This window comes from Sturnus vulgaris, chromosome 4 (genome assembly GCF_052056855.1).
Source record: "Sturnus vulgaris isolate bStuVul1 chromosome 4, bStuVul1.hap1, whole genome shotgun sequence".
In the NCBI taxonomy this organism is placed as follows: Eukaryota; Metazoa; Chordata; class Aves; order Passeriformes; family Sturnidae; genus Sturnus; species Sturnus vulgaris.
Genome location: NC_142246.1, coordinates 71304039 through 71330549, shown reverse-complemented (window position 1 = coordinate 71330549; position 26511 = coordinate 71304039). Strand labels below are relative to the sequence as shown.

General features: G+C 40.5%; 1 protein-coding gene across 1 annotated transcript in view; it reads right to left on the bottom strand.

Annotated features, from left to right (window-relative positions):
- The window catches only part of PRSS12 (serine protease 12), a 33119-nt gene extending 7639 nt beyond the window's left edge, over positions 1–25480 (bottom strand). Inside the window, exons 1-10 of the mRNA XM_088164238.1 lie at positions 25165–25480; positions 17394–17532; positions 15328–15506; positions 13594–13744; positions 10751–10929; positions 10405–10546; positions 9331–9536; positions 6233–6374; positions 2424–2629; positions 1678–1756 (exon numbers count right to left, since the gene is read on the bottom strand). Coding sequence (XP_088020364.1) covers positions 1678–1756; positions 2424–2629; positions 6233–6374; positions 9331–9536; positions 10405–10546; positions 10751–10929; positions 13594–13744; positions 15328–15506; positions 17394–17532; positions 25165–25465 — 1724 coding nt within the window. The 5' untranslated portion in view covers positions 25466–25480. The remainder of the gene's footprint in view (positions 1–1677; positions 1757–2423; positions 2630–6232; positions 6375–9330; positions 9537–10404; positions 10547–10750; positions 10930–13593; positions 13745–15327; positions 15507–17393; positions 17533–25164) is intronic.
- Between the last annotated feature and the right edge of the window lie 1031 nt (positions 25481–26511).

Here is a 26511-nt window from a genome sequence, read left to right as displayed (position 1 = left end):
AGAGAATTTGGGCATCCAGCACTCTTAAGTGCTTCCTCCCACAGCCAGCTATTTGAATTTTCTCTTCTCAGATTGCATTCATTGGGCCAAAAATACATTCTGTGTGTTCCTCGCCAAATACTGTCCAAGTCAACAAACCAGAAATTTCCTGTCAACTGGAGAGGGGAAAGGGGAATTTCTTGAAAAGCTGAACCCAGCATCCATCCCTTCGTGAGAAAGGAAGCTGGCAAAACGAGATTTCAAGCAACTGTAGAAGTCTCAAGTATAGAGGAGCACCTTTTTCAGCCTGTGATTATCTGTTTTTATAGTAGATCTGGCCATATTTGCATACCTCTGAATACAGGATGGATTATTTTTTGCTGGTTTAATAGATTAGGAGTCAGAGAAGGGAAAGGGAGAGAGATGCACCTGTAAGTAACAGCAGCATCTAATAGTAAGCAACTGAGTGTTTTCTGAGTACTGTCAAACTTGAATGGGTGTGCTGGACAACAAGAGCCTCCAGGGTTCATCTAGTCCAGCATTTCAGAGTTACTGGTGTCAAATGTTTTAAAGTAAGGTGGAGGAATTTACTTCCCATAAAGAATAAAACAATTTATTGTTTTACAACAACTGGTACATACGTAAGTATCCAGTTCTTTTCAGACTTCCTCAAGGTCTTTGTCTTAATGACTTCTTGTGACATTGAGTATTTTCTGATACGTACATTTGCTCCCTTTCTTGATTTTGAAGCATTTCTGCATGCACTGTTGTTTTTTTCTCACCTTTTTGCTTCATCTGACTTCCCTGTACTGATTTATGATGAGATCAGCTTCCTTGCTCTGACTGAATTGTGCAATACATTATTGCAATACATTATTTGTCACCATTGCATTTCAGCAAATGTCCTTGGAACACATATTCTGAGACAATAATTGTCTCTTCATGTGCAATGCATTATCTGTTATCTCATTTGTCTCTTTACTAAGGTAAGTCATCCCACTTTATCTGGTTGTGTTAAAATACTTTTCTGGGCTCCCTCTTTTTACCGTTCTTTGAAGCTCCCCCACTTGGGCAGTGTCTGAAATGGATTGATCAGTGCTGTGCATGTACTTTGAAATAGGTTGCACAGTGATATGTAATGATGCTGTTAGTGTATTTTTTACAATGTCTTTTGTAAGATTGTGTGAATATATGTTTTTTGTGTTTAGTAACAGCTGTTGAAAAAGTAAAGTCAGTGCCTCCCCATTTTTTAGCTGTGTCATCATCAAGGCTTATTTTGTGAAGGGAAATAAGGTCTTAGGCAGTGAATCATACACAGGCCTTTTTTTTTGTGTAGGTGGCATTTAAAACTTTGTACTACATTCATAGCTCTGTTTTTATAGCTCACATCCTGATATCAGGATATCCTCTGATAAAAGTAAAATAGCTATTTTGTAAGTTAAAAATTAAACCCATTCAAGGACCTTATCCACAAGCATCTACAGATTTTCAACTAATGCTGCAAGTACTTACAATTAATACTTTTTAATTTCCTGCCAAATTTGCTTTGGGTATATTTCTACTACTACATCATGACAAGTCAAAAGACAAACAAACAACAAGGTCACAATAAAACAGTAAATTTGGCAAACCACTTATGGCAAATACGTGTTTTAGAAGCTTTATATTCAAAATTATTTGTCTTTACCAGTTATTTACCGTAAAGAATTTTTCCCACCAATTATTCGCTTTTGTCGACGATGGAGTAACCTCAGCCCACAAACAGAAGCAAGAGAATCTAAACCAGAAAGGGAGATGTAGAGAGCATTAAACTCAACATGAGAAGTAGCCAATATTCAATGAGAGTTAACTTGAAAAAAGTCTAAAAGTTCAAGTTATTCTGTGTTTCATGGTAGTTTTTAACAGGCAAATTTTGATTGGGGAAAATAGACTTAGAAATTCTTATAGCTGAAATCTTTTGACTGGGGAAATGAATTCTTTTTAGACTTAGAAATCCTTCGTAGCTGAGTTCTTTTGACTGTGGTCAGAGTAATTTACACATTCGCTTCTCACATGTAGGATTTTATAGGGCTCTTCCTTACTTCCTGCAAGTGGAAGCAGACCATGCCAACCACACAGGTCCCATTCCTTATCTGAGGATAACCTATACCTTGGAAAGCTGAAAGGAGCTGTTTAAATTTTTGCATCGTGTCCCTTAATGAACGTGGCTGCTGTGAATCGTGGTGACAGATACCCTGTACCCTGAGTAATCCTGGTGCTTCCTTGTGCAGCTGCAAAGAATAAGCTCACACGGTGTAAGCAGAGAGGATTCCCACTCCTGTTCTAGAATTGGTTTTGATAAAACTCTTTTTCCTCCATGAGGTGGAATTGTTAAGTTTCTCTCTTCCCACCATGACAGTTGCTCACGTGGAGCTGTTGGTCTGCCCCTCACGACAGGGCCTCACCTTTATTGCTGTTCCCAGGGACTTTCTTGCTGAGGTGGTCACAGATGACCCCCGCGTCCTCGCTGTGCCGGCAGTTGTGCGTCCCAATGTCCTGCTTAATGCAGTCTGCCAAGGATCTCTCATGTCCTGTACACTTCACATTATCCACGTGTATCGGGCCTTTGCCCTCACCAAAATAGGCCATTGTCCTTGCTCTAGCTGGACCCCTGCAAACAGACCGTATTTTATTATTATTCAACATCTTGAGGCGTTATTCTACATTTTACTCAAATTTCCAAGTGAGTAATCAAAGACATCGAAGTTTCTTTCCAAACTCTGTCACTGTTTACTTGATAACAACCACCATCTCACCATCTCTCTCTTTTGCATTCTGGTATGCAGAAAAAAATAAAATGTGCCAAGATTGCTACATTTCATTAATATTAAAAACTGCTTCTGTGTATCTGGTTAGAAGGCAATGTGCAAAGTATTTTACATTGTATCAATGTTACATTTTGCCATAAAACAAAATATGTGAAAGCTGCTTTTTCATAATCTCTTTAATCCTCATATAGAGTCAGCATCTGTGAAAGCTAAAAATAATTTTTTCAGGTCTGATTCCCTCAGAAGGATGGACCAGTTAAATACAACATACTTGGGGTGCAGTAGGAGCTATGATGTACAGACCTATCCGTTGTTAGTAGTTATTAAAATATTTTATTATCATGTCATTTTTTATGGGGCATCCCATATTCTGAGGTCTGAAAATGCCATGTGACTGGAGACCAGTTCAGTGCCTGCACCCGCCCTGTTCTTGGGAGGAACCCAGTACCTGGTGCTTGTATAGCATTTAAGCATCTCATTTGGCAACTCCTGTGAGAGATTATTACTGTTAATTAGTTAAGGTAATCTTCTTAATTTATAAATAGATGTTTAGATGTTTTGTTGTATATGGTTTAAGAGTCAGAAAGAACTATGAGTGAGAGACTACCCAACTGGCTGTACAGAGAAGTGGGGCCAGAAGCCACAGACACCTCTAAGTGTGCCTGAACTACAAGTTTACCTATTGGTTAAGAGCAGTCTACTGGAATTTTACTATGGTAAGAAAATATGGAATTCCAGATAACTAAAATACAGGTTTCCATTTGAAAGGACCTTTTATAATTGTGTATTGTAAAGTACTGCTTCTATGCGTGCAGAACTGTGACTGCAGATGTGAAAATGCTGGAGCAGAGAAAGAGAATTTGATTGAAAATGCATTAGGCAAGAAAGTATTTCTCTTCCTTTTTGTACCTCTTTAATACCTGCAGTGTTGGGGAAGGTAGGTGAGAATGGCATGAAGACTTTACATCCCTTCTTGGGCTGGATTTGGTCTGTTGGGGAGGAATGCTGATTTGCCAAACCATTTTCAAAGCTTTGTCACAGCAGAAGTGTGGCTGGCTCAAACTGAACTAGCTCTCAGTTGCCATATCCATATAACTGAAACCTGAAAGTAACACAAGAGCTTCCTCCCTTCTGAAACTTGCACGTGGATAGCGTTGCCTGTCTGGATTTTTTTACCAGGTATTGAAGGGTAGGTGGGAAGGATTTCCAAGTAGAGAACATTGGTTAGAATGCTAGGAAAAAGAAGCTAGGAAAGAGAAGTTCATGAAACAATTAGTGAGAGATGATACCACAAGGTCGACTGTCCTTGCACGTTTTCAATTTCCATGGTTAGGAGCTATTTGCCAGGTAATCCAAAGCCTTAACTGCCTTTAGAACCAGTACAGGAGAATCTCTGCCTAATGAGTTTACTGCGATTTGACTTGTCAGTCCCAAATAGTGTGACTCTTGCTCCAAATGTTGTTCTTTTGTGAGGGATACTCTGGTTACAGATAACCACAAAAAAAATAAGTCCAACTCTCTGATACCCGTGGGTAGCTCATGTATTCATGTTTGCTGTTACAACACAGTGACACAGTACAGGCATTGTAAATTCTTACCTGATTTTGGTATCTGTCAAATAACAACGTTTCTGCTTTAGGGCATTGTTCTAAAGTTCCTCAGGATATTGAAAACTACTTTGTTGAGAATCACCACAGTATTCTTATCCTTCCCCAGAGAAGTATTTATTGCAGTTTAGTACAGAATTGTCTCTCCAGAATCTTATCAGTTCCTTAGTACGGGCACTACCTCCTTTTCCTACATTTGCATGAAGGCAATCTACCTCTTACTGTGCATCAGTAATCTCTCTGTTTGCTGATAATGGGGATGAAAGCTGTTCAGACCCAACCAACCAACAGCACCACAGAAACACCCAACCAACCCCCACAGAAGAACATCTGTCAGGAAATGTAAAAAAAACCACGGTGTTCTTGGGCAAGGAGTGCAGTTTAACAGAGAAAATTATTTCATGTAATTGGGAGATCTCTGAAGGTACAAATGTTACATCTATGTGTTTGTTACATGCTGGAATGTGCTCTTAAAACTGGCTTTAGTGCACCCCTAAAAAACACGTCCCTTAATTGCTGCTTTTCAAGCCAGATATTTATGCACTGATGACCCTCAGAGAAACAAGGTTTTTGCCTGCTCACATTTGTCCCTGGAGAGAAATGGCTTCAGGTCTTTTCCTCTCAGTTCTGTCACACCAAGGACCGTGCACAATAACAATGCTGAGCTTTTTAGGTGCAGTATTATCATTATTCATGATATTGTTAATGAGGAAATCCAGTGGATTAGGATAGATGGACACCTATACTAGAATTTAAAAGTTAGGTAACTTGTAAGAGTGGTATCTTGACTTGTAAGTCAAGTTTTGCCATTTTGAAGCCATAGTGTAGTACTACTTTTAAACAAGCTTTTACTAAATTAATACCAGGCAGTTTTTAAAAGACACATATTGTGTCCTGAGACATAATGTGATGCTCTTTGGTTGGACAAACTTCACACTGTGAGATACAACAAACAGTTAATGTGATTTATATTTCTTCAGCTCAAATTTCTTTATAGATACATTTGGAGAAGACATTTCACTAATTTCCTGTTGTATTTCACTAGTGTTCTGGATATTTTTCAAGTCTTATTAGTACTGCTATTTATATATCTGCCCTATAGTTGTTATATTTTTGCTGCTCTTGGGTATCCAGAAGAAAAATGCTAATGAGTGATGTAAGCCTGATTAAGTGATTTCTTTCAAATGTGATACATATATTGCAGTGGTTTTAATTAGAGGGTAGGTTTGTTATCCCAGGTCTATTCCTGTATTAAATGAAGCTTATTCAAATTACTGTCATGCAGACTGCAGCCATAATCCCTTGTGTAACAGTTTCATCAGATCTTCAAGCTACATTGAATCTAGCCAGATCAGTAATTGAAGGTAAAAACTCCATTAAATTAGGAATTCAGTAGCTGGTGTGCCTGCATCTCCATCTGCAGTCATCATATCCACACCTTGTGACAGTGGACACTGACCTGTTTTTGAAACTAATATGACAACTACAATTTTGTATGTCATTAATAGATTAATCACTTGGAATGCTTAACTTCTAACGAAAAATATTTAATAACTCGCATTAACTTGCATTTCTGTTGCCAGTTAAACTGACACACTTTTGAATGCTAACATTCTCATTCCAGTTATGCTACTTCAAGAATATTCCTTTTGAAAACATAGCTTTGCTACTTTTCATACAAGTAGCAGTAATACATTTTTCTAAAAGAATGCCAAACTGACAAGTTTTAAAAGACATACATTAACTTATTAGACATGTTTGTGGTATTTGGTTGCAGAAACATAAGATTTTTAGATCCAGAAAACATAACTTGAGAAACAGCTTAATGAGTTTTCTTACTTGTAGCCAAGCTGTCGGCAGACTACAGCTGCATCCTTATCAGACCATCCATCATCACAAATTGTGCCCCACTGGCCATTGATAAAAATCTCCACACGTCCTTCCTTCTTATTCTCACCATCCATCAGTCTGATGGGAGGACCTGGGAATAAATTACTGCTGTCAGCTCACAGCAACAGAAGCAAGAGCTGCTACTTTCAGCTATTTTCATTATATTCAGTACAACCAGTATTTACGTTCAATATCAGTGGTTAAAGTAGTCATATTGTTCCTGGCTGGCAAAAGGAAGCAGTTTGTACAGATTACAAGACAAATACTAAATACTGCTGTGCTTTACTCTACAGAGTTCAGCTGATGCCTTCATGCCATGCAAATATGTGACAGTTCAAAAACTGACCACAATTCTGTACAAAAAGGTAGAAAACACCTGTGATACCTTTGATACAACACCCATACAACCTGGACAGGTTTTCCTTACAGAAACTTTATGGTTTTACTTTAAGAAACTTTAAGAATTTAAGTCAGTCCATATACATGCCAATCCATCAACCCATTCTCCAATGGTTGCTGCTGCTCCTCCTAACCACTGTCTCAGCAAAAATAGTGCAGCACTGTGTTGAACTTCAGCTGTTCCTTGTCACTATGCACATTGTTCTGCAGCATGTTATTCCAGATTATTTTTCAAGCAATTTAAATTGATTGTTTATTCAGATACATTCATAATATGAAATTTCCCTTATGTAGATTAGTCAGACTTAGTTGATCGTGGTTTCTGCAATGCTTGGCCTGTAGTTAAGTTTTGACTCAGTAGGCAAAATACATACTTTATTCTTTCTTACTCTAAAATTCCTCTATAACCTGCAAGCAATGCAAATACCCTGAAAACAGTTATGAATTCCTCTGTGGCCTGTTTATAATGTTCAAGGGAGAATCACCTTCTAAATCTTTTTGTATGGCATACTTTATAATCTTTAATATACTCATGAGAGTTGCTTTCTAGAATAATGGGAAAGACTCTTCCTCATTCTTCTGACTTATTCCTCATCTTTTCTAAATATGTGAGGATGAGGAATTACTTAATTGCTCTCTTAAAGCAGTATTTTGAGATATCTGCATTTGATATTTATTCCGATTAGTTTAGGGTATGAATAACCTTTGTACACCAAATACTAATCTGGTCAGTGCTAGTTAAATCTGGCCTAAGTCAAAATGAATAGGGAAATATTTGAAGGTAACATCCAAGTCTGTTTGTTTCTGATGTAATTTAAAGCCTGTTGTTTGTGTTGGAGTTCATACTGTTTGGACAATTGCATGAATTAATTTCACCAGCATTCTATTTACCTACACTTTCATGATATTACTAATGATCATGAACTAATGTCATTATTGTAGTGTCTCCTATCTCCTTTTTAGTGATCCTTAATATCTGTTTCCTTGAGTCTATCATCTACTAATTTCTCCTTTTTTTTTCCCCACTGAATTTAACCTTATGGGAAAAAAATGCTTTTTCAAATGCTGATAATTAAATGGTAACAACACTTTGTCCACTTTCCAATCAGAAATCTTCTAGGAAATTTCAGATAAACTGACTTATTTTCTTGTTGAACTGATATGTTCTGGAAGAATACAACTTAGGTGAGAATTATACTTCTATTAACCAGATAGAGGCCTGGAATACTAATAATATTTTATTGTTATCTCATCTTCTTGTGGTTTAGAAAGCATATATATATATCTTTATGAGCACAAAATTAATATTCCGTTCTGGTAGGGGGGATGTGAGAATGTTACCATATGGATGTATTTAACTGAACCAGACTCCTTCAGCAGAGATATTTTATAGGAATTTGAGAAAAGCAGCACAGATGGTTTGCATCTGTAAAGACAGAAGCCATGGTTTGAATTCCTGTTATTCTTGGTTTGAGAAAATTCTTTCTAACAAATAGGATTTGATATATGTACTGCAACATAAAACATTCATTGGATGGTGAGAGGACTATATGGAATAAGCCTGTAAAGAGGGAGAGACTCAAAAAGTACATGTGGAAGTGCTGAATGTTGTTATAACAAGAAGCAACATGGTGCAGTAAATCCATGTTGTAGTTTATGGGATAAACCTTCAGTCTGTGATCTCTAGGAAACAGGCATATAATACCAGTTTCAAGTTCAACTGAAATATTCTTGGCTAAGCTAAATGGCCTTGGCAGCAATTTTCTAAAAGGCTACATACTGACAAGCTACACACATCATGTAGCACATTGTAAAAATGAAACTTTTTCAGAATTGCTGTGCAACCCATTGTTCCACTGTAGTTTCTACTGTGCATATCTCATAGCCAGAATTATGGTTTAATTATCTTCATTTGGATTTAGGAATCTTTGGAATTTATTTGTTTATATTTGGTTCAACAATTTCACTGTGTAACTGGTATTTTTCTATCATTTTTATCAGTCTTTTTATTCTCTTTATTTTCATACAAGTTTGTAGGCTTTTCACACTGGAACTGACTCTCTTATCTGGGTGTGGAGTATCATTCTGTCATGGGCCCATGCACCCAGACACAATATAAATGCTAGGCAATAGTAACACAGAAATAATTTCATGCTTCTCACCCTTCCTTCTTGCTATCTCTGAACTTCCCATATCCCTTCTTCATATCCCTTGTTTTGGATTGTCTGAATGCAAAGCCATAGGAGGATGTACTATTGATTTGTATTCCTCAATGCTCAGTCTGTCTCCAGCCTTTGATACCAAGCACTACTTGGAGGTTGAGAAGTAAAATCAGGTACAGCATCAGGGAGTGCTGAATAGGTCCGAAACCTGGGGGAGACTGAGGGAATGGCATCTCTGGAATGTGACTTTGTTACCTTGCAAATGTGGGTTGAACTTTAATGTTCTGGATGCCAATGTTCTAAGCAAAACTTGATTACTTGCTGTGATCTTCAGGAGAAAAGTAAGGTTTTTTTCCCTTCCTGTTCTTTCTTTGCACCCATCTGACAAATAGTAGGATTTTGAGAATCCTCAAGTATCCTGTACTTTGATTGGATCTGTATCCATAGCAGTACTCATACTGTGACTTTAGCAAAGAGCTTCCTTACCAAGTGAGCGCCTGTAGCTGTCGTTTTCTGGGTGGCAGATGAGTGTGACATCCTCCTCATGGCTGCAGTCGTGCTTGCCCCACTCCCTCCGGGAGCACTGCAGAAGGTTTGTCTCCTTCCCGGAGCAGATCACGTCATCCAGCCAGATGGGCCCGGAGCTGCCCTCTGAGTAGCTCTCTTTTTCCATACCTGCACTTTTCCCATACCTGCACAACACACAGGTACGTTTTGGTCCACAGTGATCAGAGGACACATGATGCTTAAGCATGAGAAAGGAAAGGGACATTCCTGAGGAAATAGAGGTTTCTCAAGTATTCTCACTAAGCAGGTTCAGTTAGCATTAAATTCAATGGGAGCACCATATGCTGCCTCTTCAGTAATTTTTTTTTTTTAAGGAATTACTGCTACATTAATACAAACTTAAGAATGTAATACCTTTGATTAAGGCTGCTCTTCAACGAAGCATATGGCTGGCTCTATGACTCTGAGGCTTTAAGCATTTTCTTAGTATTCTACATACATTTAAATGTCACAATCTGAGACAAAATCCTTTTTTGAATGTCAGCTGTTACAGTTTGAAGGCAAGACAACAGTCACCTACTGAGAGTGTATCTTTGTAGCCACAGGTCAGTAGGAAGAGTAGGGAAGAGTGAATGCATGAAACGAATGGGATTTTTCTAAAATGCTTTTCAATACATAAGTGTTCCAGGGCCAGGCTGTGGGGTTTTCTGAGGTAGTGCAGAAGGACTTACACCTCGAAAATGTCTGTCATTAATAATGACTGTACAACAAGCAAAGATTTAGAAGAATCAAAAAAGAGAATTGGAAGGAAGTCAGCGAATAAAGGCTGCTAAATCACATTTGTTGAAGGTTCTTCTACCTAAACTAAGGCCTAAATACTTCTGTGTGATTGAGGGAAGCAGGCTTTAATGTATTTTAACTTGGTAGTTTCTTTGAAGCACTCAGCTAATATTAAAAAGCAGATTCTTAAAATAGGGTCTGTAGGGTTCACGTAATTGTTTTGTCATCCTGGTCAAGTCACAGAGTCAGATATCCAATATCAAGCAATCTTACTTAAATCCCAGCTGCCAGCAAACCACCTGCGTGTTCAGCTCCGTCCAGCCATCGTCACAGACCGTGCCCCACTGCCCTGTGTGATAGACCTGCAGGCGGCCCTCGTGACTGCCCTTCCCACCTGCGAGCCGCAGTGCACCATCTGTGCCGGTAACAAGGGAAAACAAACACAAGGGTCAGCGTTCCTTAGAGCTCATTCTTCTTCTCAAGCAGAATCAGTAACATTGTCTTTACTGCAACTGATCCAGCTTTTGTGCCTCTGCAAACTTTAAAAGTTCTCTTTCCAGAGCTCTGTGTGAACTCTGCCTTTGTCCTGTTTTTTCCTGTGTGGTGATGACTGAAGTACCTGTGAGAGGTGTGCAGGAAACTCCAGCGTCTTCTTTGTGGCCACAGTTGTGTTGTCGCCAGGAGCTTTTTGGGCACTGTTCTATGGAGAGTTCATTTCCCGTGCACTGCACCTCATCCAGCAGCACGGGGCCAGAGCCTTCTCCAAAGTAAGCCTGGCTCCACGCCTTGGCAACACCCCTGTGGAAATGCAAGGAACACCCAGTCAGGAGGAAGCAAGCTGGAGATTTTCCTTTGCTGTGTCTTTGAGTTTTAACTTTCCTAGGAGAGATTACAGATGGACAGCTTGGGTATGAGGATTCTAATCCAATATACATTTCTAAAGTGACTTTCACCTGTTGTCCTCAAAGCACATTAATCAAAAACTCAGTTGAGGCAGGTAAATGTGATTGTTCCCCATTTAGTCGTGTGAAAATCACAGCGAAGAGATCTTAAGTGACTTGACAAGTGTCATATCATCCATCAGCAATAGAAATAAGAATAGGAAGTAGAGCAATGACTAGCTTTGTATGGGGTATATTCTCTGTCAGCAGAAAGGATTTTGAGCACAGAAAGATATGCTGATGGAAAACATGCCATTGTTTTAGAATTACAGAAATTATGTGGTGTTTAATCCTTTATCATCTATCAGGATTTTTCCAATTGTATTTAGAATACCGTGTCTTTCATATATAAATATTTGCCATGGTTTGGTTTCTCTCCACTCAATGTTTTCTCTGTTCCTATATTCACTCTAGTTTCAAATGACAAGATTGAAATGTCTAAATTTTGGACTGTAAAGATTTACCTAAAGAAAGCATTAGTTTAAATTACCTAAAAAAGCATCTTGTTTTTCTAGTGTATCTGATAAAAATGCTGGCAGAAATGTATAGAAAATATTAAGGAAAATATCCTTATTGATTAAGCAGCTGGCTGAAATCAAAGAGATAGTGATGGACTGCTCTGAATGCTTTTACAATTTATACCAGTAATATACAACATATTCCAGCAAGAGTCTCTGGAGTTAGGCAGAGACAACACATCCCATCATTATAACCAGGGGAATCTGTCAAGCAAAAATTATTTAGGAAACCAAATAATAAAAGAAGTTGTTGTTATTTTCCACCTATTAATGGTAGATTCATATTCTGGAGTTTTATAGGAGTGCTACAGAAAAGTTGAAGGGGAGTGGGAAGCTACTTATTGAGAAGCTTTACTTTTGCAGTTTCTGGCGTGTTTCCAGGTGGATTAACAGTATGCAAAGTTAAATTATTTTTAGTACTTCAGAACTGGTCTACTGCCACTGTTGGTAAGATTTCATTTCATATTAATTAGCATGTTTGCTGTAACATCTTGCTTACTTGAGAAGTTCTGTAAATTCTCCAGACATATTTCAAAAAGACTTAGCAGGTTTAGTACCATCTTAATACAATTTATTTACTCAGAAAAACGAATCAAATGAGAAGCATCACAGAACTGCAGTTTCGATGATTAAATATAAGTAATAAAAGTTTTAATGTCATCAGTAAAGAGGCAGGCTAAGAGCATTAAACTTGTCATTAGTATACAGAAATGCAAAGCAGAGCTTAGTAACTCCCCAAACCTATTAACAGCAGCCCAGTTTAAAAGCAGGAAAAGCCTGCAAGAAGATAGACTTCCCATTAGGTATTCCCAATTGAAAATGTGCAGGAATATAGAAATGCAACATAAAACAAGCTGGGGAAAAGAAAGTCTGATGTCACAGAACCATGTTAGCTTCTATGTTGGCTCAGCAGGAGATGTACAATATTTTTAATTAGTCCACAGTTGTCATCCTTCTGAGCTAATTTGGGTGGCATGGGCAGCCCCAGGCCTCTGTTACAAAACAGGTTCACTCTGGGGACCGCCCATTAATGCCACAGAACCTTCTACCTTCAACACCATTTCTTTCAATTCATCCTAGTCCCAGCAGGCTTGAACAGGTGAGTTCTGTTCCAGTCTCCTCTGCATTTACCTGCTTAGTTCTCATCCAGTCTGTCTCAGACATAATCCCCTTCTCCTGCATGGGATACAGCCCAGCATCTTCTCTGCTTCTTGCTCCTAGTTCTTTCCCTCTTCAACCCCACTGGCCTTCATCCCAATTGTCCTCCTCTCCTTTCTTTCTGGTCCAGCAGTTTTACTCTTAGTCTCCCACCTCTGCAACATTTTTCTGCAAATACCAATACTTATCTTCTGTGGGGTATCAAAATCCCCCCTGGCTGTTAAGAAAGTGAAGCAGGAAAATCTTGTTCTGCTGCTGTAGCTGTATTGCAGACCATGCTTGGTTCAGACAGAATCACTGACAAGCTTAACCATCAAAAGTTCAAACAGATCTCTAGCTCAGTATATGCAAACTGACAAGTCTTCAGAGACTCGTGATTTAAACAGATCTAGAGAGATTCTCACAGGCATGCCAAAAAACATATCCTTCCTGACAAGGCAGAGTTCTTGTGCCAAAGCCAGGAGGCTGTCAGGCTCCACAGCAAAATGGATTGTAAGGATTTGAACAGTCAAAAATTTCTTCACATACAGGTTTTGATGGAAACTTTACAGGAATTGTAGTGAGTTTTCACTGCAAAGACAACATTTCTTCTGAGACATTCTTTATCCGTCCAGTCAAGCAGACAAAATTGGCCCTATCGTATGACACTGAAAACTGGTTCCAGGAAACTGAAAGTAATGTCACTGTACCTGAATCTTCTATAAACAGACTTAGTTACTGCTCCATAGCGTCAGTAAGATTTTAAAGGAGCATTTTTTTTACAATTACGCTTCTCGTAGCTTCAGCTGTGAGTCTGATAAGTCTCCTGCTTTGCTGCTGGAATAAAAAACATGTACAAAACAAACCCGAGGCCAAGCTGCCGACAGACAACTTCAGCATCTGCATCATCCCACTGGTCATCACAGATTGTGCCCCACTGGCCACCATGGTACACTTCCACTCGTCCTTCATGGGCACTGCTCCCACCAGCCAGCCGGATCGGAGTGAAGGCAGGGCCTGGCAACAAACACAGGATATAGAACAGGTCATTCACATCCTGAAAGATCATTCTGATTGGAAAGAAAGAGGAAGATGCCTTAATGGTTTCTCTGATATCTCTCATGAACCATATTTTCTTTTTTCTACTTAGATGGAAAGTCAAGTGAGTTCCCTTATGCTCCACTCTCACTAGCTGAAAAATCTCACACATACAAGTAACCGTATTGATCTTGAATTTCCTAAGTGTCAGAGCATTCACAGGCACTTAGTGCTGTAAGGCCAAACACTGAATCAGTCAGCAGAGCTACCTTTCTACAAGTAAGAGCAAAATCAAGTAAAATCTGAAGTAAGAGACAAAAATTATGTCATAGAAAGAGAAATAGAAATTCCTCCTTGGGTTTTCTCATTCCATTAGAAAATACAGTCAGAGCAGTGAAATCTCTTTGACTGTGGAATCTCACTTGAATTGTGCAAGTATTGTTCCTTTCTTGCTTCCAGTCATTTAAAATCAGTGTCTCTCTTCTGGTGTACCAAGAAACTCTTGAAAGCATCACTGCTGAATAAATCTATAATAATGGAAACAGTTTAAAGACATATAAAACCCCATAACTGCTGTCATGTGAACAAGGTTATTTTCAAGTTTCACCATATCTAACATCTGAATGATTTAAATTTGAGTACTTTTTGTCTGACTTTCCAACCAATTAATGTTACTATTTGATATAATTCTTGATTATAAAAAAAACCCGAAAACAACAATACTGAGGGAATTTCTCCAATTTCATATTAGTGTATCACTGATATGAAATATAGGGGGGATGTGTGTGTGCAAATATTTTAAGAGGCTAGTTGCAACAGAACCAGTAAAATGTAAAAACATGTATAGTTTTCAGCTTCTTTATGCAAAACTCTCTTGCTTTTGTTCTTTAATTTGTCTCCTAGCTTGAAAGGATTCTTTCTTCCCCGTACTAAATAGTTTTCTAAGACTAAAATATTCTTTTAAAAGCCATTTATGAAAATATTGCTCATTATTAATAAAGCTTTAGGACAAAAAAGCACCCACCTTCTTTGGATAAAAACACAAGTAGGAGAAGAAGTGCAGCACAGAAGTGGCTGCAGCCACACCTTTTGGTTTCAGCTGAATAGATCAGCCCCCCAGCACTGCCAGCCCAGCCTTCCTCAAGGCAACCCTTTCTTAAATCTGATGGCATGCCTGCCCACTTAGTTAGCATGTTGATTAAAATTATATCAAATACCTTAAAAACATGAATTATACTTGTTTTCCTAATAATACAATTTTGACAAAAAAAAAAAAGAAGTGGGGAAACAATCCTTATTTTACAGCCAGAGATGCTTGCTACTTTACTCTTTCTCACAACCTACATCTGAAAGAAACAATTTGTTGTTGATTATGGAAAGGTAAAAAATTGTTAAGCTAGGTGCTGCTTGAGGTATTTGAAGCAGCTAATGATGCAATGATTCAATCTGTATAATCTGTTCCAAGAAATCTTAACACTTTTTCTAATCTAATAACTAGTAGTTATTACAGCTTCTGCTTAAATAAAATAAGGGCTTGAGAAAACCATATGCTTTTTTTTTACCCAGGGAGGAGCTACATGTGACAGCAGCTGCCATTTTTTGAGGACATGTCCCATCTTGCCAGGTGTCTTTTTCACATAACAGTATATTTTCTTCATCACCACGACAACGCACTTCACTCCAGAAAACAGGAATAAGGCCTAATCCAGAAAAGGGTAAGTGTTTTGCTGTACCTTTTTCCCTGTGAAAATAATCAGGATAGGGTATCAGAGTGGGAGGAAGGGAAGTGGAAACATTTTCTCACATGTAAGTCTAGGAGTAGAAAAGAAAGGGCTTTCTTTAGTAGTGTAAATTCATCACATTTTCATACAGTTCAGCATTGTCTTCGGCACAAAGAAAAGTAACAGATGTGACCCAGTTCTCACCATTTTGTTGTGGGATATTTTAGTACAATGACTGTGTTGCTGCAGAGCCAGCTACATTCCTGCTCTCCCAGTTGTTAACTACAAAAATTAACAGAGCCCACAGTCCATAGGTGAATCTACAGGACCAGCCCACTGCAGTCACAGTTCCAGGAAGGATAATGCCACCAGGTCTTTCTGCCTTATTCTGTCCTTTACTCCACAAAGACACACCATGCTCTGCCCATAAATGCCAGGTATTGTGGCTGTGATGATGGGGCAGTGCAACCACCTCACGCTGCACTAGGTCAGGCCCTCATCCATTTTTCTCTATTCAGCCATTCCCATCCACCCAGAACAGTTTATAAACACCTCTCTTTCCTTCTTATGCTGAATCTACAGCAGCACCTGTAGAGCCATCTTCTCTTCCTTGCGATGCACAAAGAATTTAAAACAAAGCCCAAATATGGTGATAGCCGAGGAACAGATAGATGGAGCACCTGAAAAGCACCAGTAATGCCTCATGAGTTCACCTGGTGGTACAGAGATCCAAATTTCTGCCAAACATTCGAGCTAGCTCAGACTTTCAGCTACTCTTTGCTTGGGGCTTTTTTGGCCTGGGTTCAGCTTTGAGCCATTTCTGTTGAAAAGATGAAACCATTCACTCGTAACACTGAACTACTGCTAACAGCAGCCTCCTTCAGCTGAAATGTTCAGGGTATGGAAAGCAGATAGGACTGACCTGACTGAGGGAAGGAGCCACTGCACGTAGACAGCTGAAGTCATAAGCAAAATCACAGCCTCCAGATGGCTGAACTTTTATCTCATCTAATCCTCATATTTTTATAAGTTGGCATGGTGTGTCCAGATTAGCACTGAACATTATAAACCAGCTTAGATTTAGTTCTGGCTAGCAGTCTTAAAAAGTGGGATAATCATTAGGAATGTCACAGTGCAAGTCTGCTATAAAAGCCCTTTACTGCTTGTAGCAAGCGAAACCACTGCTTTGGTATGTGAGTGAAAGAAATGTTAGAAAGGCAATAAAGGCAGACAAATTATGCTAAAGGGTGCTGTTGATTAACTCCATTCTGGCAGCAGTGGGAAGTGGTGCTCAGCAAGGATAGTGCAGGGACTTTCAACCTGTCCAGTATGGCTATGGCTCTAAAACATTGCTATTTGCCAAAAACACAGGATGAGTTCCAGGTGTCATTTGGCCTACTACAGTGGGTGATTACTAGGATAACTCCGTGCCCCTGAGAATCAGGAATTTGCCTGTGATTAGGAGCCCATGTAGAGTCTAATCCTGGCCACATTTACATTGTTATAGGTTCAATAACCTTGACACTTAGATATGTGAGATCAGGATCGGACCACAAAATTCTGTCCTTGTGGATATCTCCCAAATGTCCAGTAGAGCAGTTTGTTTGCCCAAAGCTTGTTGACTTGTTCACACGTTTCACTTTGAAAGCAATGTATTTGCCATGGTCTGCTCCTGTCCAGATCCTATCTTCAGCTTTCTGAGGAAATACTGATTTCCTCTTTGAAATGTAATGTGGCTGAAGTAAGTAGAGTATTCTAGGAAGAACAACTTCAGCATTCAAACACTTTCAAACAGAAAAAGCCATCATTAAACACAAAAAGCCCTCAGCATCTACAAAGTAGATTGCCCTTTATACTGAAGCCTCATGTAAATGAGTTGACAGATTTTTACTCCAGCTGAAACTTACCCAAGTGCAAGCTGCCGACATACAACCGTGGCGTCATTATTATCCCAATGGCTCCCGCAGATTGTTCCCCAGAATCCATTCACATAAACCTCCACTCTGCCTTCAAACTCATTCTTGCCTCCCCGGAGTCTCACTGAACCTGGTTACCAAAAATTAAAAATAAAACAATTACACCTCCAAGATACTCTATTGCTCTGTTAATGCATCCCACACAAAAGACTCTGAACCTCACTTTCCCTGAATTCTTGTTTCATTGATACTGAGCTGTTCCCAATTAAACATTCTGGCACACCTAACATTCTCGTACAGTGACACACAATTTGAGAGAACCCTATTTTTACACAAGGAAAGCATTTTGCTCCTCATACTGAAACTGCATCATATTTCTGAGCCTTCTGATGCTACAACTTAGCTAAAGATCAAACAAAAAGAAATTATTTATAGACACATAATAATTGAAATGTGATTTCCTCTACCCAAATGAGAAAAACTTATCTATGTATGTGTATATATATATGGATATATATTGTGCGTGTGTGTATATATTTGTATAAAATATGCTATACTTTCATCTTTCACAAAATTCCACTGACCTTAAGGGAATCAGAAAATAACCACAGGGACTGCTTAACTTTTGCTCTGATCCACGTTACATTATGCATGTCATAGATGACAGCAGTTTATTTTAGCCAAAGAATGCATTTGTCCATACTTTTCTCAGACAGAAAAACACTGTATGTAATTCTGTTAATTCATGAGAGGTCTTTACCAAATTCTCAGACAAGGCAAGCTAAAACCCATAAGGAATTGTCTAAAAGAAGTGGGGAGGGAAAAAAAGTGCTTCTTGAGAGCTACAGAGCACAGAAATCCAAGAAAATTAGCAGATTTTGCATTTCTTAAACACTATTGCAGCAGTTGGCATCTTGAGATGTCAGATGCATCTACTGTTGAAGGTAGCCAAGTGCCACTGGCAAAGGTGGGAAACAGCTGGTTATAGGGATAACTACACAGAAACAGGAAAGAATCATGACAGAGCAGTAATTCAACAAGAAACATTTCTGTTAAAGTATCAAACGTAGCCCAGCTGTATGAATTCATACTGCCTGAAATCCCAGTTAATCCATCTGCCTCTGTTCTGTGATCTGCTTAGAAGCTACCCCATCATCCAGTTTGCAGGAGTTTAGCAAGGGGTGAAGATAGTCAGTGTTTGTGCCTGCATTTCATTGTGTCTGTGTTCATCTTTGTGTAAATAATAATAATAATAATAATAGGTAGATCCACTTTTTCTTCTCAGCTTGTCATAGGTTTAGTTCAGTGTATTTTATAAACCCACAAAGCCAAACAACTGCCAAATAACTCGAGGAATTAATTAACCTCATGTTTGGCTTGGCGTGTTCCTTTTTGTCTCCTATTTACTTTCTCAGCAGTAACTTACTGTGCAGCAAATTACTAACAACATTTATTCAACTCATGTTACAGAGTGAGCTATCACTCCTGAGAGAGGATTATTACTGAGTCAAATATAACTATATTGTAGACATGTTGCACATCATTTATCTGTCTTTACAGTTTTTCTCTTTGTGTTTTTCTGTATGTGTCACAGACAGTCTGGAATTCTGTTTATTTCTGCTCTTCACCAGACTTTTGTATAGACTATTATTTTCACTTGAAACGTCAACTGCACTCATAGCAATGTGATGTCTGACATACCAGAAAGCAAGTTTGAAGATGTCATCTCCAAAAATAAGTTTATTTTAGTGCATGATTGCTTACAGTGCTGCATGACACCTACTGAAATCAATACAGTGCTTCCTGAGTACACATTACACAATGTTTCTATTCAAATATTTGAATAAGGGAGTACTTGAAGATAAAATTCTCTTCTAAGGTCTCCATGGCAGAATTTGGCTTACTCCTCTATGTGTATTTCCAGATTTACAGATTTCTCAATGACAGTGGTGGAAGAATTTAGTTATGTACACACAGCAAAACACACAAGAGGATTTTTAAAGGTTATTTTGTAACCAATTTTAAATATTCTTGATTTTCACCTGATAAATTAATCTAAAAATAAATTAAAAGAAAGCCTATTTTTATATGTAGGTAATATAACACCTGCCATTTAATAGAGGTAACCAAATATATGGTATATGCACTTTGAAGTATGTGTCAACCTCTGTCATATGACCAAGTCATAATTATGCAGCAAACAAATCAAAGGGCACTAATGAGAAAATTATTTCTCTGTTGTTTACTCCAAATACTGTGGTATTCAGACACCTGGTAGTTATATTCCCAGATCAAGAGATAGATTAGTTAACAGTAGTGATACTTCATAAAACAGAACCTCAACATCAAGACTTTCATTACAGTAGCTTAGGTTTTCTTTTCAGTATATAAAACTCTTTCTTCATGATGAAACCCAGCTCTGTGTTTCCTGTGTAAATTGATCCTAGGGAATTGCAGGATAACAGCATGATCTGCCATCGTGTGTGTTTATGCTGCATTATCAACTATCTGTTTCTGTGTTAATATTTTAAATGCAAGATAGTGTTTGCCTTGTAAAATTACCAGGAAACACTTTTTCACTTCATAGGCAGCAAGAAACCCAATATTTAGCATGATTGAAAGGATACAGGTTAATTCTCATTTTCACTGGTTAAGTCTACTGCTGTTGCAATGTAACACCTCAAGCACCCCAATATGTGTCTCAGGGGCCTCCTCTGTGCTGCCCCTGGAGCACAACAGCTCTGCAGAAGAGGGTCTGCATTCCCCCTCAGAAAACATGTCTGGCTTAAGTGTATGTGCTGGAGGCTCTAGGTTTCTGGAGTCAGAGGTATAGTAGCATCTCAAGTTTTTAAACTACAATTTTTCAGCTCTTTTAGTTGCTGAAGAAAACTAAACCTGTTGGGAGTAGAGCTACCACAGTAGCATCTAGTCTTTCTGCTCTCCACCAGTACAATAAGGTGTCAGACCTCTGCTTAAAGTGCTTTTCAAACCTACCCTGCCTCAACACACAGCTTAACAACAGGGAACAGCAGCAGCAGGACCCTGCCATGGCTCTGCCCTCCTCAGCACTGCTCAGGAAGAGGGACGATGAGGAGAGGTGACCTGACCCCACAATAGTTAGAAACAAGGGTACAGAGCACAAAGCAGGCCTATGAGACAGCTCTAAACACAAACTGTGGTCCTAGGACAGACTTAATGCAGCCCTTCATAAAAAATACAATCTGCTGTCTTAACAGAAACTCCTTCATTTATAAACACTCAGAAAGTATGTGTGCATTTACTGTAATTGTGTTCTAGCTGAGGTTACTGACTGTCAATTCCTGTTGTTTACATACAGTCTGGTAATTTTAGTTGTCCTGGTATCTGCCCAAGTCAGAGTCTTTCCTATCTGCTATCACTGTTGAAAGGAGATTAAGTTATACTTGCAAATGCAAGGAAGTAAGGGTATCCAGTGGGTGCTGCTGAGACTTGCTCCGGAACACCTGCCATATAGGCTGGAGATGAGACACTCAGGAAAACAGGGAGAGGAAAACCACCCAGCCAACTTTTAATTAACTCCAAAAAGCAGAAGAGCTTCAAAGGAATTGTGCTGTTGTGCTTGGCCTCTTTTCCTTTACATTCTCATGTGCTGAGATGCTGGATAACTTCAAATCCTGTTTTATTTGTTACATTTCACTGGGAACGAGCATAGTGTGGCTGAGTTGCAAACAGAATGTAAATCACTTCTGCTGTATGTGTTAGTGCTGCAGCAGTGGCGTTTATGGTGTTGGCTAAAGGTGTGCCATAGTTCCTTGGGAAACACCTGTCCAAAGGTTTGCAATTTGGCTGTAAATGTAGGCCAGGAAAATAGGAATCAGAAGTAGAAATTGCCTGTGCCTTTCACCCTGGTGCAGTGTGCTCTGAAATGGCAGACTTAAAGCAAAGCAAGAGAAGTAATTTCAATTTTGGAAATCTATAAGAATAACAAGTATTTTTATTTCTGCCCCAATGTCCAAGGTGTTCCAACGTGGGACTGTGCTACAGAAAGGCCCTGCACTGACAATTCATCTCTGTTGTCTTGGAGTCAATTAGGTCAGTCCAAATTGACATCAAGTGTGAGGATTTCCCTTTGATACATGCTCTATATGCCATGGGACCACACTGTAACCTGCAGTATTTACAATACACGGGGATGATCCATAATCCATATAGAAGGGTCTATCCCAGTTTCAGAATGGAACTAATTCACTGGTTTGTATGAGTTATTTGCAAAAAGCTACATGTAACACAGGTACAACCTAACATTGGCTCAAATCAGTGGAAATTTCCCTTCCAGGATCAGGCCTGACTGAAATCAAAGAAATGAATCCTGCTGTTTCCAGCAAAATTATGCATGGTGCTCACTGTGATCAATGAATGCTGTTGTCTATCACTTTGCTGAGCACTGCTCTTAGTCTAAAATTACAATTATTTTCCCCACGCATTTTAACCTTGAAAAAAAGGTGCCTCCAGCACAACTACTTTTTAAGAAGGTGGAGCAGTAGCAGTATTGCATACTCAAGGATGCTTATATTAGAACTTTCATAAATATTGTATACACTGAGTGTGTAATGTGCTGCGTTGGTTCCTCTGCAGCACTGAGATCCATCATGTCAGCAGTCAATGGTTTAAGGCTCTGAGAAACTCCACTCAAAGTGAGCAATGTAATGGGCTCTGATGGACTGCACTTGTCTTACGAGGGCTCTCACGTTGTGCAGCTCTGGTAAGAATGGTTCCAGAGGAGCTGTTTCTTAGGAAAATATAGGCATGCATGTTTCAGTTCTAATCATAAGGTATTAAAAAACAAAAATCCCAAAAGTCATTCCATTAACTGCTTGGACTATAGTAAAACTGGTAGGGAGAATAACCAAGTGTTTACATTATGAGCCTGAGGCTTGATTCTTCTCTCACAACAGTTTAGTGAAACTTTATTTGACTGACATTAGTGGAATCACGTTTTGATAAGAGCAGTTTTAATGGAAAGGTTCTAAAGTTAGGTGTTCCTGGAGATGTGTACTTTATTTCCAGTTCTGCCATTGACCTCTGACAAAGACATTTACCCTCTTTTGTATTGGCCCCTCTTTGTAATAGAAAAGAAAATAATTAGCCCACTTGATGCAAAGTGCTTTTTAGATGTGTAACAACATAGCATGAACCACATATACAAAACTGGAACTGTGTGCCACACAAACATTGTGTGGCAGCAGCTGCTCCCAGGTACTGAGCTAGGCCTTGTTCTTGGAGCCTGAGTACACCACAGGTAAGTTGTTATTAGCAGCAACGAAAATACTCAGTTCTGGTCAGTATAATACTTATACTGGCTCTGTGTAAAGAGTATGCTTTTATTCTTTTATTGTCCTCTCTGATGTCCTTAGCTAATCATGATAATTTATATGTATTTGGTTTACTTGCTTTCAAGGCATGAATAAGTAATGTTAGCTAGATATTTTTAGAAGGAAGGAAATGAAACACCAAAACCTATTATTTTAAACTGTAAAACTGATTTTAGTCTTGTACTGTACCATATCATTGCAAAGGTATTTTAAAAAATTTTTTTCATTCTTACTGTTTAAATATAAAACAGTTTAATATATACACATGCACAAAGTTTAGCCAATTAACTTTGCAGATAAGTCATGATATTTAAGCAGAAAAACCCAGAGATTTATAGGTAAGCCTTTTAATATGGCATTGTATTTAGTTATGGCAGATGCTTAACACTGACTATGGGCTTCCTTAGGCCAGGTACTAAAGGAAAAGGTGCAGAGAGTTTCTCTCTCAGCAGTCTGTCCCTCTCTAGCCATAACCACATTGTGACATTGCCTCACTGGCATTTTGCTTTTGTAAGAAAGGAACATACTTCAGGGGGAATGTTACAATAATCTTTCATTTCTGGGCAAATGGCCTGATTTGTGTCCATGTTCCACCTTCAGCCATCTCACAAACTCTCTAATTCTTTCATATTGCCTTCATAGAGGCTTTTGGACAGACATTGGCCCTGGTGATGCCACTGGAGTTTACCACCAAGTCCAACAGGAGCAGCTGGTCTGTCCATTACAAAGTATTGGCTATTGTTCAGTAGCTGTGTCTTCCCTCTTAGCAGGGGCAAACCTGGATTTCCTTTTTCTGGGGGAACAAAGCAGAATTCTGAAAAGACTGGAGAAACACAGCTAAACCCAAATCATGCAGTATTTTTTGGTGGTTTTTTGCTTAAATCCCCTTCATGCTGAACTTAGAGGATTTTGAAACTTATTTTACTAAGTGCGAGATTGGGTTCTTAGCAATGAACTGCTGTGCTCTTCATTATTATATGAGACCAAGACCTCATAAAGTATTTTGGGAACTAGACTGAAGAATTCTAAAAAAAACCTATTCATATGTTGGACTAAATTAGAGAAGCAACTGTGGTACCCTTTCTGAAAGTGAGACCAATTAAAGGGCATGAAGTCTTCTGGGGTTTGTTTCATCTCTGTCTAGGTATGTTTTGTCCTCCATGCCATCAGCTGCCTGGTATTCTTTCCAGAGAAACATCTGTACTGCATAAGATCATTCTGTCTTCTTGAAGGAATACATTTGACTAGGAACACAGCTTTGGAAGCTGCATTTGTTTAATGTGTAAATGATCAATAGGGACCTTGGTGCCTCCATATCCTCTTCATGTGGTATTTTATACCAATACGTATAATTATCATGTTGTTCAAATTAGCTTTTTTTTCACACACCTTCTATGGTTACTGTTGGAAGAGAAGGATAACAATCCTCTTCAGTCATCTGAAAGTAAATTAATTTTTAAAAAGCCCTCGCAACCTAACAAACAAAATAGTAGTAATAATGATCAGTTTGCTTGCTGACTTTGTGCTATTACAAAAGATCTAAAAGGAAGGACAATGAAGCAGGGAATTTTAATTTTCATTTCAACAATTATGCTTGATGATGTTTAGTATAGCTGGAGATAGGACACCGTTCTTATTTAGGCAGGAGATAATACCAGAGCAATGCAGGAGAAAATATTAAGTAATTCAAAACCAGACTGTACATCAATATATTCAATGCCAACACTGATGAAATGTAAAGCTGATCAAGAGCTGGATGCTGAAATTACTGTTCAGCTCTTACCCACTGAAAACTTCCACTGAAGTCAGTGGAGTTCAGCTGGGAGTGTGTGAGGGGAGCACAAGTCTCTGGGCTCAGCTCACGGATGTCGTTGAGCACCAGCACTAACTTGTGAACCCCATTATCCTAAGAGGTGGGGGAAAAAGAAAGTCATACTGTGTAAAGTTTGTCTTTGGAGCCAGGCATCCTTCTATTTCTCTCTCTGCCACTTCACTTAGTCTATAGAGACTAAGTGCTTCCCGGGAAAGTGAACCCGGTTACAAAAAAGGGATACCAGCCAGCCTTTGCAAACTGAGCCTCCTGAATGCTTACGGCACAGCTTTGAAACGCTCTTCACCTACCCAGTATTAGAATAGCGGCGGAATAAATCCAGCCAGGACCTTCGTCTTTCCGCTGCATCCTCTGATGCACGAGTTAAACTCTCCTCCGAGAACAGCTTTGGCTGTCACTTCGGCAGACGGTGTCCGTCCCCTCGTTCCCCGTTCCCTCCAGCGACAGGGAACCGGGTACGGGATGGGAGAACGCCGCCGCCCGGCCAAGGCTCTCTCCGCGTCCGTCTCTCCCCGCGTCCCGCAGCCCCGCGCTCTCTCCCGCTCCGCCGCCGCTCCCCGCTCGCCCCCTCCCCGCTTACCTCGCTCGCAGTCATTGCGGCCGCGCTCCGCGCCGGGGTCGCAGCCGGGCCGGGCTCCACCGCCGGGCAGGGCGCAGGAGCTTCGGCGTCCCCGCGGAGCCCGGCCCGCCGACCCCCGCCGCGGCAGAGGGGGCGCCGCCGGTGCCCAGGGGCGCTGGGCCGCGGGGAAGCCCCCGGCGGGGCAGCCGGCCGGGTGCTGTGGGGGACGGGCGGCCGGGAGGCTGGCGGAGACCTGCCCTGGCCCCCGGGCTCCGGGGATCGCCCCTATCACCAGCGCCACCACGAAGCCGGCGAATGTCATGGTGCCAGTCCCGCCGGCTCGGGTCCATCTCCCCCTCTCATCGCGCCCGGGATGCGAGGGGGGAAGGCGGGGCCGCGGCGTCCCGCTAATCCCCCTCGCCGCACACCCCTGCCGCCCGCCCCCGGCTGCCCGGCCCGCGGGGGCAGGGCGTGCGGGGCGCCGGGAGGCGCAGCCCCGGCGCTGCCGGCTCCCTACCTGCCGCAGCCTGCCCAGCGCGGCGGGGAGCGCAGCGGAGCGGCCGCCCGGCCGCGGGCACGGCCCCTCGGGCAGCCCCGGCGGGGTTTACAGGGGGATGCTTCCCCTGAGCCCGGCCCCAGGGCTCTCCCGCTCCCCCGCCAGCCTCGGGGCTGCCACCCCCGTACCATCCCTCCCCTTCGCCGGCGGCCCCACCGCAGCTCCGCAGGCTCACCCCACCCCTTGCACTGGGGCTCCCCTAGCAGCCACCTTCTCTGCCCTCTCCCCGTGCTCACAACGAGCAGAAGGGGTCGGGACAGAGCCTGGCCTAGGGCGCGCAGCTTCGGGGCGAGAGGGACAAAACGAGCCCTCAAGGCCGTCTGGGGCGGCACAGGGATGGAGAGATCCTCAGACGTGTTAGCGGGGAACAAAGGGGCTGCAAACAAACGCCGTGAAATGTCTTCGAGGGTTTAGCATTATCCCAGTCCCATGTGCTCTGAATAGTAATCTGCTTATTTCCAAGCGCTGCATGACCTGATCATCTCTGAGTTCCCACCGGGATGGCTGTCAGCTATTTCTGCTTCTTTGTCTCATATTGTTCAGTTGTAAGTTTGGGTTAGTTACTATATTCTACTTTACTGCTGGTTTTAATCTATGCCGTTCATTCTTGAGGTCCAGTCCTGCCTCTTGGAGCACGTACCCTTTGTTTGGCAATTTGTCTGTAATGTGAGTCTGTTGATTTACCTCTCCATAAGATCTTTTTTCCTCTCTAATTTTTTTGTCTGGAAAGTGTTAATCTGGTTCCTGAGTGAGCACATCAGTACTTCCACTGTCTTTTGTTGAGACAGAAGTCTAAAAGAAAGAGGGTGCTT